Source organism: Hippocampus comes, unplaced genomic scaffold, assembly GCF_001891065.2.
Source record: "Hippocampus comes isolate QL1 unplaced genomic scaffold, H_comes_QL1_v1.1 scaffold283, whole genome shotgun sequence".
Lineage (NCBI taxonomy): Eukaryota > Metazoa > Chordata > Actinopteri > Syngnathiformes > Syngnathidae > Hippocampus > Hippocampus comes.
Window position 1 is genome coordinate 175,362 of NW_017806234.1, and position 11,425 is coordinate 186,786.

General features: G+C 42.2%; 2 protein-coding genes across 5 annotated transcripts in view; one reads left to right on the forward strand and one right to left on the reverse strand.

The window, feature by feature from the left end:
• Positions 1–11: 11 nt before the first annotated feature.
• Positions 12–3,070, reverse strand: cnbpa (CCHC-type zinc finger, nucleic acid binding protein a). 2 transcript variants are annotated; one of them, XM_019856550.1, is made up of 5 exons: positions 2,964–3,070; positions 1,634–1,754; positions 1,406–1,471; positions 1,082–1,277; positions 12–1,003 (listed from the first exon to the last, which is right to left on the reverse strand). In XM_019856550.1, exons 2-5 carry the CDS (start codon positions 1,749–1,751, stop codon positions 886–888), a joined length of 498 nt encoding a protein of 165 aa, XP_019712109.1. In that variant the 5' UTR covers positions 1,752–1,754; positions 2,964–3,070; the 3' UTR covers positions 12–885. The 2 variants fall into 2 exon arrangements, with proteins under 2 accessions (XP_019712109.1, XP_019712108.1); XM_019856549.1 differs by having other exon boundaries at positions 1,628–1,754.
• A 4,877-nt stretch (positions 3,071–7,947) lies between these two features.
• Positions 7,948–11,425, forward strand: part of raf1a (Raf-1 proto-oncogene, serine/threonine kinase a) — a 16,863-nt gene continuing 13,385 nt past the window's right edge. Inside the window, exon 1 of one of the 3 annotated variants that reach the window (XM_019856585.1) lies at positions 7,948–8,421. The gene's annotated coding sequence lies outside the window, so the exon portion shown is untranslated. The remainder of the gene's footprint in view (positions 8,422–11,425) is intronic. The other 2 variants (XM_019856584.1, XM_019856586.1) reach the window with 2 other exon arrangements.

Consider the following 11,425-nt stretch of genomic DNA (forward strand, 5'->3'; position numbering starts at 1 on the left):
ACGCAAAGAATTCAGACACGCTCCTCTCCGTGCTCCTCCAGCTTTATTGATAGCTTAAAATTACATTTCTATTTTCTAGGACTTCAGTTGCACTTTCCTTCCGACTTAAAAACTGAGTACAAGCAAATGGTATTTATACAGTAGTCTAAGTGATATTGTACAAAAATAACATTTTGATTTCTGTGAAAACGTTTCATTCCGAAATAACTCCAAATTCACCTGTTCTGACAACTGGTCATGGCGGCTTTAAATTTGTCAAGGTAAAAAGAACAAAAACAATTCCAAGGCCATTTTAAAGGAAACACCTACCTTGGCCTACCAGGTCGATTTTTTTTAAATTGTAAACAGAGTTCTATGATAGAGGTTGCTCTTTTTCTACCTCCAAAATGCTTTGTGTCTTTGCAAGAGAAAATGTCGGCTCCTGCTTAGCTGCGTGTAGTGCTGAAATGCATCATGATATGAAATGTTTCCATGTCATTCTCCCATGGCCAACTCAACCCACTAAAAACAAATCAAAATACCCATACATGGAAGTTCGGTTTCCATTTACTCCCTTTTATCTCTTGGCAAGATATTCACTTCCACAAGCTCAGAGGTCCAACAGATTCCCATGTTTAGTCCCATCGATTCATCTCTGATCACCAGTGGCTTGGAAAGGGGGGGATCCTTTAACAAAGCATTATACATAACACCGCTACCAAACTAAAACATTTTTGCGTTGAATGCAGAAAGATTTTTTTCACCCCTTTCATTACATGTCGAGAGGCTCACTGGCCCGGGACTAGCCTCTATTGGCCAACCTTTGGCCAGTGAAGAGGATTCAGAGAAAAATAATACAACCAACCATCAATCTGAAAAAAAAGGAGGGGCAACAGAGGGCACCAATTATGCGGTGTCTTCGCAGGTGCACTCTTTTGCCAGGTGGCCCGCCTTTCCACATTTGTAGCAGTTGGTCTCGCTGGCTTTAGTGCAGTGCACCGCAACGTGACCAATTTCTCCACACCTACAGAGGACAATATCTCGGTTAGGGCCACGTGCAAGTGTTTCACCAAGATAATAGCACAGGATAGCAAACACTGACCTGTAACATTTCACCTTGTCACAAAGCTTTTGGATGTGGCCAAAGCCGCCGCAGGAGTAGCACTTTTGCTCGTTGGCGTCGCAATCCCGGGCCATGTGACCTGACTTGCCACAGGTGTAGCAGAGTTGCTCCCTCTCCTTTTTGGGCTCTTTGCAGTCACGAGAAATGTGGCCAGTCCTGTGGCAGTTGTAGCACGCTGAACAGGCAGAGAAGGAGGAGGGTCAAAGTGTCAACAACTTCCCCACAGATATTAACTGACATGGGGCTTCAATTTGTGACCTCATCTTCAATCGCAACCTCAACTAAGTAGAGGGCAATGCTCACCGTCCTCAGGTTGGTCACAGTCCCTCGCCAAGTGCCCTACGTCTCCACACCGATAGCAGGTCATGTCTGGATTGACACACACCAGCAGTTAAGATATTACAACTTGCAAGTGCTACCATGAGTTATGTTAAACAAACGCAAGCAAAGACGCCAAATTAAATGTGCAATGAAAAGATCTTATTCAAATCCAATTGCGGGAGTGGTCTAAATAATAGGTAGTACCCTTGCCTCGTCCCCTGCCCCGGCTACGTCCTCGTGAGCCACTACCACACACATTGGGGCAATGTTTGATCCAGTGCCCTGAGCGGCCACATCCGAAGCACTCGCTGCTGCAGCTCATCTCCATAACCTGAACAGACAAACACAGCATTTCAATACCAGCATTCTATTCACACAAACATCACTTGGAAAAGTGCAATCAAATCCACTGCTTAGAATCCAACTTTTGACTTGAGGGCCAAACTTTGAATTTAAAACTAAACGTATCTGGGATGGACACATCTAGCACGCTATATTATCCTGGGCAAGGGTTGTCTAATCTACAACCACCAAAGGGGTTGCTTTAGCATGAGGGATTCAGCTTCATCTACAACTATGCAGCTAACTTACAGTATGGAATCATGCTCTGAACGCCATTGGCCGAACATCAGTTTGCAGACGGTGCTGAAGACATCAAGTCAGGAAGATTGTGGGTTAATGTGTAATCAAGCCCCTCGTTTTAATACCCAACAGTAGACATGTGGTAAACGACGCATTGGGAGGCATGTTTTTCCAATTACCTTTGTTGTCAGAGAGCAAACAAACGCGTTGCATCAAACCGAAGGTAAGCATGCCTACATTTTTCACGTACCGACAAACTAACTGCAATTCCTAACACGCGCTTTGGCATCACCCGTTCAAGGCAGAGCGTCACATAAAATGGCTATGGCAGGAAGTCGTGGTTTTGTGAGCGTTCACTATGACAACATTGTCACGATAGCCTTTTTTTACAGCACTAAGTCAACTTGAAGAAACATTTTGGTCTGTCTAAAGGATGATCATAACGACTAAACTGCTTCGTTGAGGCTGGAAAACAATTCAGCGCTAAAGGTTGAAGCTACGCTAACGTGGGCCTAGTCACGTTGATGTTGCTACGCAGTCGCGAGAGAGCACATTCGTGCTAACCCACGCTAACACAACAGCGCACGCACGACCACGACCAAGAGGCACGCTTCAGTCGACGATACAGCTCCCGCCCCCGGCAAGAAAAAGCGTTCACCGGCAAATAACGCAACAAACGACTTTCGCAAATGCTTCAAGTTGAGCTTCTAGAGGAAATCTACATATAAAACGAACATTTCCCGCGCAGGAAAAACACGCCGAAGTCGTTATGCCTGCTATTAGCAGGCCTGACGGGGTCCCGATGCTCCGTAAACGAGCCCCAACCGGACAAGTTGCCGGAAACAAATCAACCAAGTGTCAATTTCACCTGGTACATGACTTCATAGTTGTTATGCTTTCGACATACGTCAGAATTAAATATCGAACGAGCAGTTTACAATTGGGGTTTCTTGCTTACCTCGCTAGTTCGAAGCTCTGTCAGTGTTTACGCCTCCTCCTTTGCGCTACATGCGGTGTGAGCATGAGCAGAAGTTCCTCAATTGTCATTCACGGAAATGAGTACAGAAAATCGCTATGATTGGCTGAGTGCTTTGATAGCAACCAATGAAATGCGACAGGTTCTGGACACCGCCTCTATGAATGAACCAATCAGCTGGACAAAACAGCATTTTCTTCCTTAAATTGAATGACAGTCGTACTGTAGTAGTAATAATAATAATAATAATAATAATAATAATAATAATGTTTAAAGTGATTTAACTAATTGTATGCTTTTATAAAAATTCAGTGACAATGTGATTGGAATTATAAGAAAAGAAAACCTTTATTAGTCTCGCAATGGAGAAATTCGCAATTCAATTCACAGCAGCAAAGTTATAGAAGTCTACACAGACTCACACCACTTTTACATTGCTTTTATTAAAATAAAAAAAAACATTCAAACAGGGTTATTCAGTCTATTATTACTGAATGCTCTAAATTGTCCCTAGGTGTGAGTGTGAGCGCGGATGGTTGTTTGTCTCTGTGTGCTCTGCGAATGGCTGGCAACCGATTCAGGGTGTCCCCCGCCTACTGCCCGTAGACAGCTGGGATAGTCTCCTGCACCCCCTGCGACCCTTGTGAGGATAAGCGGATCGGAAAATGAATGAATGATACTGTCATGGGCTGCCAGTGTCAAAAGCCCATTCACTTATCCTGCCATGCTTTCATGGATTCGGTGGGTCCATGAAAAACTGTGCTGTCAAAGCTAGACCTGAGCCTTGGTTTATCATGACAGAACCTGTGCAGCTAAGCAGTTGGAGAGACCAAAAGAGAACATTTATCAAAACTAATTCAGGCTAATTGTCAAAACCCACGTGTACTATTTAAAACTATTGATTCTGTACTAAAACCCCCTCAGCCAATTTGCTCAGACTCTTCACCCGAAATATGCAACAGATTCCTTCAGTTTTTCATTGATAAGTTTTCTACAGCTAGGACTCTTGTTTAAAATACCACGTATGACCCCTCTGTCCATGTTCAGCTGTGTTAAATTCTTTTGAAGCCTCTCATTAAGATAAGATAACCTTTTTTATTATTATTATTTGAGGCCACTTTTATCCTCTCTAGAGGAAATCAAGAATTGGATGGCACTGAATTTCTTGAATTTCAATGAAAAGAATGCAGAAGTGGTGGTGTTTGGTCCCAGTGGCCCTTGTACAGCCCATCCTGCGGACTTTGGCCCCCTGGGCCCCCTTATCTTAAGCCAAGAGTCTCAAACTTGGGTCTTAAACTGGACAGTGGTTGTAAATTGGACCGGCAAATTGGTGCCATTGTTAAATCCATCTTCTTTCATCTAAGGCAGCTGCCTAACGTAATTAAAGCCTGTCCTTTCTAAAGAGCACTTTGAAACAGTCTCTCATGCCTTCGTCACATCCCAGCTGAATTACTGTAATGCATTTTACTTTGGGCTCAGCCAATCCTCCATTAAGTGTCTGCAGTTGGTCCAGAATGCTGCTGCTCACCTCTTGAATGGTACTCGCATGAGGGAGCACATAACTCATATTCTGGGATCGCTTCACTGGCTCCCTATATATTTTATAGTTCTCTTCAAGATCCTATTTTTTTTTTTTGTTTTCAAATCTTTAAATGGCCTCGCCCTACCTTACCTTTCTGAGCTCCTCTGCCCTTACGCACTTGCCTCAGGTCTGTGGACCAGACACTATTAGAGGTACCGAGAAGTAAGCGGAGGCTCATAGGGGATTGAGCCTTTTCCTTTGCTGGTCCCTCACTTTGGGATGAACTCCCGCTGAATGTTTGGCAAGCCCTCTCGCTGCCTATTTTTAAAACTCGTCTTCAAACAAATTTTTATTGATTGACTTTTGACTCAGCCTGGACTTGTTTTTTAGTTTTACTGTTTTTCATGCTTTCGACTGTCTTTGTTATCAATTTATTGTTTGTTGTTTTGTCTTAATTATTTTTGCTCCATGTACAGCACTTTGTATACAGCGATGGTTGTTTTAAAGTGCTCTATAAATACAGTTGAGTTGAATGGTTCTCTACCTTTTTGGCGTAGGTGCAGTATCTCCAAGCCGTTTTTTTTTTTTTTTTTTTTAATTAGCATAAGTAGCCCTTAACTTGTATGTGTTGATGATTCTCCAAAGGTGGAACGGAACACAGCTGATTATTAAATGAAAATCATTTTATTCATTAACTAACATGAATACAGTATTTATTTCTTGAGTATCGTCATTTTTCTAACTCAAATGAAACATAAAAATAAATATGTTGCCTTGAAAATAAAAACTTCCAAAAAATGGGAAAAATAGGAATAAGTACTTTAATTTTTTAAAAAGACTTTGTTGTATATAACTCAATATTTTACAATATTTACCTCAAAAGAACTGAATCCCTTAAAACTGGCTTTTAAATTCTGAATATCAGGAACAAAACACAGAACCACAATAATATTAAGACCCACAAGAGCAGTTTTGCTTTCTTTTCATCAGTCATTTGAGCTTTCATGATGTTGGCGTGGCTGTGCCACACGTTATTAATCTAGGAAATAAATTATTGCATGTCTCCGCATACCCCTACAATGTGCTCAAGTGCCTCCACGGCTATGCGCACTTCTGGTTGGGGAAACACTGCTTCATGGCTAAATACAGCATTTCAATTGAGCGTTCAAACAAAAATGAATGCTTTTCAATAATTAATAATCTTAACATGACATTTACTACAATACGATAATTTAGTCACACTGAAAAACATATACAATAGAACTCCAAACTGCTCTTTAAAACTTAACTAGAGGACTTAGACAATATAGAAGGAAATGTGTCAGCTTGTGAACATATAATTTTGACATTATCTTTCCAAACGCAAGAGAACAGTGGCAGAATAATCAAATTAAGTGGAATGACTGCCTGCAAGGATCCCAACAAACAAACCTGAGTGCTCAGTCAAAATCAATATGAGAGAAAGATGCAGTCTGCTCCACACTTAAGGTGGAATGCCATCAACGCTCAGAGATGACATTTACTATTTCACATGGGATGTATACTATATTATAACCGAAACGTGTACATAATCAAATCAATTAAGTAACATGTGTCATATACTTTAGAAACAAAGAGGTGATGTTCTCCATGTTGCCATAGAGGAGAAGTGCTGTACAAATATACACAGGGTGGAGTGCCTTAAAATATTCCACCGTGACTAAGCCCTGCCCTTATTTCACAGGAGCAATATTCACATTTTAGACATTTGATAGATGGAATGCCATGTTTCTCAATGTAGATGACAGTGACATTTTTAGATAGGTGGAGAGAAAGTGAGCAGTTATTTTGAGGTTTTTACATCATCAACTACTTCCACTCCTCAACAAAACAATCAGGATCAGGATCAATGAAGACATTGACGAGGGTGCCGATGCCGTCGTTTTATGCCAAAAGTCAACCCAAGTTTAGACAAGCTTCCGGACTCATCGAACATATGGGCCTCTGCTCTCGCTAAGCAGAAGTGGACACTTCAGAAATGGTGATCAGATGGTGAGTGTGCACTTCTGCCATCTAAAGACATTCACAGTTGTATTTTATATGTTTAAAAAAATGTTTTCACTTTAAAACTCGGGCAGTAACATCAACCACTGTGGGACTATTCCACATGGGGTGGCAATTTACAATTTAAAATCCGACTAACAGGGAAATTGCTACTTGTGTAAGTGTCTCCTCTTTACAAATGTAATTGACAAAGAAAATTCAGAAAACCTGTCCAAATCAGGATGTTTTAAAATAAAGGCTCTTGAGCAATCCAGGCAACAATATGATTGTCACTGTTTTCTATAATCAATGATAGTGTTACAGCACATTTGCCTGACTTTGGTGCAAGCAGTATGGGCTGATTTCCCACTCAGTACTGATGTGAATGGTCATCCGTTCCCCCAGATTGACTGGGCACCAGTTCCGTGTGTAATTTTTGCTTTGTTTAACTCTGCTGTCTGCTCAGCAATGAAATTGAAAATTTAGTCTAAATTGCCTTACCTGGATAAATGTGAAATAAAAAAAAATTATTAACCAAAAGTCATCTGGGATATGCTGCAGTTCACCAGCGACCATGAACAGGAGAAGCTGTACAGTATAGAAAATGGATGGATGGATCATTTGAATGACTGATTTCAAACTCTTTTTTTCTGTAAAATGCACAGGTATATGCAGTAAAGTGATGAAGTGATTCCATTATGATTGGAAGTTACAATGGCCCTCTGACGGGAATCAGCACTAATATATCATTCGTGATGAAAATGACTTTGACACTCCTGGTTTATACATTACAGAAAATTGATAAAAACATTGCATTTGGATGGTTCTAATTAAAACTGTTACCATAAATGTAAATAGTTTATATTTTCAAGTTGTTTCAACTGAAATTACAGCTTTAGCGCCACCCCGCCCATAAAAAAAATTCTATTGTGTTTGTTTTTTTACAGTGTACTACGGGGGGCGGTCCTTGACAGCCCCTATCCAGCCTGTTTTAGATGTCTCCCTCCAGATTCAAATTACTGGTGTGTTGATGGGAGACATTTAAAACTGTGTGTAGAGAGGGTCTTTTGGACCAGACTTGGGGACGGACCCCTCGTGTACGAGAATTTTACAAGACACTTTGAAATTCCACGGGCTACTTGAATCCATCATGAAAATCCCGTTGCACTGCCCTCAAATGTCCAGATGGTGTCGCACTTACGTTGTTAAGAGTTGATGTTGCAAAAGCTGATTCTTGTTGATGTTTAAAACTACGGCGTACAGTACACTCCTTTATTGTTTGCGGGATTATTAATTAGTGTAATATACAAGCTCGAAAATACCCACTGATCACCCCGGCCTGGCACGCAATACTGTATAAGCTTTTGTTCTCTGATTTAGCTGTGTTTCTCTGGTGCTAGGGGGCATAACATTATGGTTGGCGTGGGAGGGCCTTACAGCCGTGGGACTGATTCTCGTCGCTCGTTTTGATTGCAGGCTCTCGTTTCAATCGCTGTCGTCAGTCGGACGCTGGACTCCGAGAGTCAAACCCTTTACCTTCCATTGTAAATAAATACAGATGATCAGACGAAAGTATTCAGGAAACGGGTCGGAATGAAAACGTAGGAGTGCCTCGCTCAACCCAATATAACAATGAATACAACTCATCGTGTCACTTTTCAAAGGACCGATCAAGTTGGACTTCAAAACCAGACGGTTGTGGATCAAACTTTTCTTAGCTTTTGAGGCGAGCAGCTTGTGACCTTCACGCCGTCCATTATCGCGACATTTTACGGGAAATGCGCTTTTTGTGCCAGTCGCTTGGTCTTTTTTTTAATGCGTTGCAAATATGATGATGTCACCGACGCCACTTTTTCCTGAAGTTATGGCGGAGCACAACTTTCCCAACTTCTCTTGGTAAGCTCCCACACACCAAAAACACAGTTTGCTGCATACAGCCTGCTACTCTCGTAGCTACGTGGAAAAGCTAACTACGAAAGTTTAAAGCGCGTCTGCAGAAAACAAACGGAGTGTTTAAAGCGTATGAGCGAACCTTATCGTCCGCTTCAGGGGGGCCTACATCGGCTTCCACTGTAGAGGCGTCAACTGTGTTCCGAATGATTTTACTTTCCTAGTCGCCCTTCCTTCTTTATTCTAACAATGTTGGAACAATGGACACGAATGTCATTTATCTCGCCAATTTATGACGATGATTGTCTTCGTTATGCGGTTTGACCTGTTGGGTATGCAGGACATAAGATAGAAAAGCAAATTATTTCGAGCTACCTGGTTTTAAAAGCGATCGTACCGGATCAAATGTTTTTAGCTGCGACAACATAACTAGACGTTACATACTATACACGGAGCGCCGGCCTGTCTGTTTATATGGAGAATCATGTATTACAAAGCTTTCTCAAGAGGGAGCTACAGTATAGCCGCTTCATTCGAAAAGATCTGTTAAAAAAAAAATCCATGACAGAATTTGGACGTGATTTGCACCCTCCTTACTCTGCAGAATGATAGAGAAAGTACATTGTAATAGTAACCCCCCCTTCCCACGTCTGGAAAAAACAAACCAACTTGAATTTAGTATGAGGCACACCCCTTGCTTCACCTAATATTCTCAGTGTGATGAAGCAGACCTTTGCGGGTGCACACTCACTGCAAAGCGCTGTACGTTAGCAAGATATTTGGTTTCTTTCAGAGAGGTCACGTTACATGCTAGATGCAAACACAGCACTTTTCACTACAGTACAACCGAAATGCCTCGTGTAGAACAATCCGTCGAAAATATTGTTCTGTTGCATTGGTACAAAATTGTGAGAATATAACTGGAGCGTGACATTCTGCAGTGAGGACGGAGCATCGAAATTGCAAAAAGAAATGTTGCAAATAACTGGCATCTAAAACCTGTTCTAACTGGAATTGTGTAAATGCATAACTTGGCTGCTCTCTGTTATCTTCATTTGCTGCAGTAGTATTCATTTTCACATATCCTTTACATTTCACTGAGGTTTCCTGACAGTTGTGGAAGGCTTCATTGCCACGTTGCTGTAACGTCGAGGGTTTATGTCAACACGATGCTGTAACCACAGTTCTTTTTATACTGCTCTTTAGCCCGAAGGCAACCACATTGATAACATTAAGACAGTATAGGTTCTGTTCAATGTTATCAAATTAATAGTTAATTATCAGATGTGCAAAGCTGTGACAGAATATGAATTAACAGAATCAACCACAAATTGTCATTGAAAGGACCATGTCGAATTCCCATTAACACAAGGTTATATAGATGGAAGCTAATGGACGGGTGTTTTCACACACATTTCTCTCTAACTATTTTGGGTACATTTTGTGTTGGTTATCTGGGTGACTTGTCTGCCAAGTCGAATGGATTCAAGTGTTCACAGCGCAGTGAACCTTGAAGTGACATGTTTACAGCTGTTGAACATCACAGCAACATAAACATGGCCTGGTATGTTTGGATCACAGCTGCATTTTGGCATTTTGTGTGCAAATGGCCCAAAAGCCAGAATCCGTCATGGCCTGTCTGTCAATCTGTCAGGTTGTTTTGTGGTGGTCTGGGTTCAGTAGCTTGCCGGCACCGTTTAGCAAATTCAATATTCAGTGGCAGCCCACCATCTCATGGTGCTCTGAGCGTGTTGATGTCACATCACAATGCAAACAATAGTGTGAATGCAGAGGATGAGCATTTGCGTTATTCCAGTTTTATTTCCTAGTTCTAACTGTTTTAACGTATTCTCAGTAGATAATGAGGCGCCAGGAAAAGGCATTGGACTAGAGTTCCTTGAGCAACGATGGGGAAAATTCACAAATTAATCAACTGTTGTCATTTTATTCAAGTTGTGGCACAAATTGCCTCAATGTTTCTTGATTAAATTTAATGTTTGAAGGAAAACCGGATTTTCCTCACTGATGTATTTTTATTATTGAATATTGGTAAAAGTTGTCTTATATGTTTAATGTGGTAACACAACAGCAGACGGGAAGACAGGGGAGTGTGAGAGATTGTGTCCCCACATTGGACTACCGACAGCTTACTGATTCTTGTTGAGAAATATGAGCATATCACTGTAATGCAGAAATAGCCAGTTCAGCAAATCTAAGAGAAATTCTACCCTGCTAACTTGGCATCATCTGGTCAGCCATTTTATAGCCCTTGCTGACGTCAACTTGTTCTTCGGGATTCAAATTAATTGTGATTTAATAAGGTGTTGTGGTGGACACTAGGACCATGCTTCTCACCCAACAGGCATGTAGTAGGGGGCGTGGTTATGTCAAGGTTTTTTAGCACAAAGTTGTAACTGTTCAGATCTACTTGTTGGCAGTTGGAATAAAGACATATCTACAGTCAATCGTGTGTGCTCCTTTTGACTGCCACATTGGTGACCCCGACGTGATCATGATTCGGCTAACGGATGAAGAGGTGTCTTCCTCCGCCACCTCGCCCCAACTCCCGCAAGTTGCAGCCGCCACCTCTGCCGCGAGGCTACCAAAGTTCTGGCAGAGCGACCCGGCTTCGTGGTTCCAGCACGTGGAAGCGCTTTTCCACCTACGGGGAATCACTGCCGATGAGCCGAAATACTACATGGTCATGGCGTCCCTCGACCAGCAGACTACACGTCGCGCGATGCAGCTCTTGCGGGCGCCTCCACAAGGCGGGAAATACGACGCGCTCAAACAGCTTCTGCTCAGGAGGTTCAGTTTATCGGACTCGGAGAGAGCAGACAGACTCCTTTCCCTTCCCGGGCTGGGCGATGGCACGGCAGTGGATTTGATGGACAAAATGCTGTCGCTGTTAGGCTCGGATGAAGGCGGATTTCTGTTCCCGCGCATCTTCCTACGCCAGCTACCAGGCCCAGTGCGCGCGGTCTTGGCTAACTCGGCATGTCTGGCGACC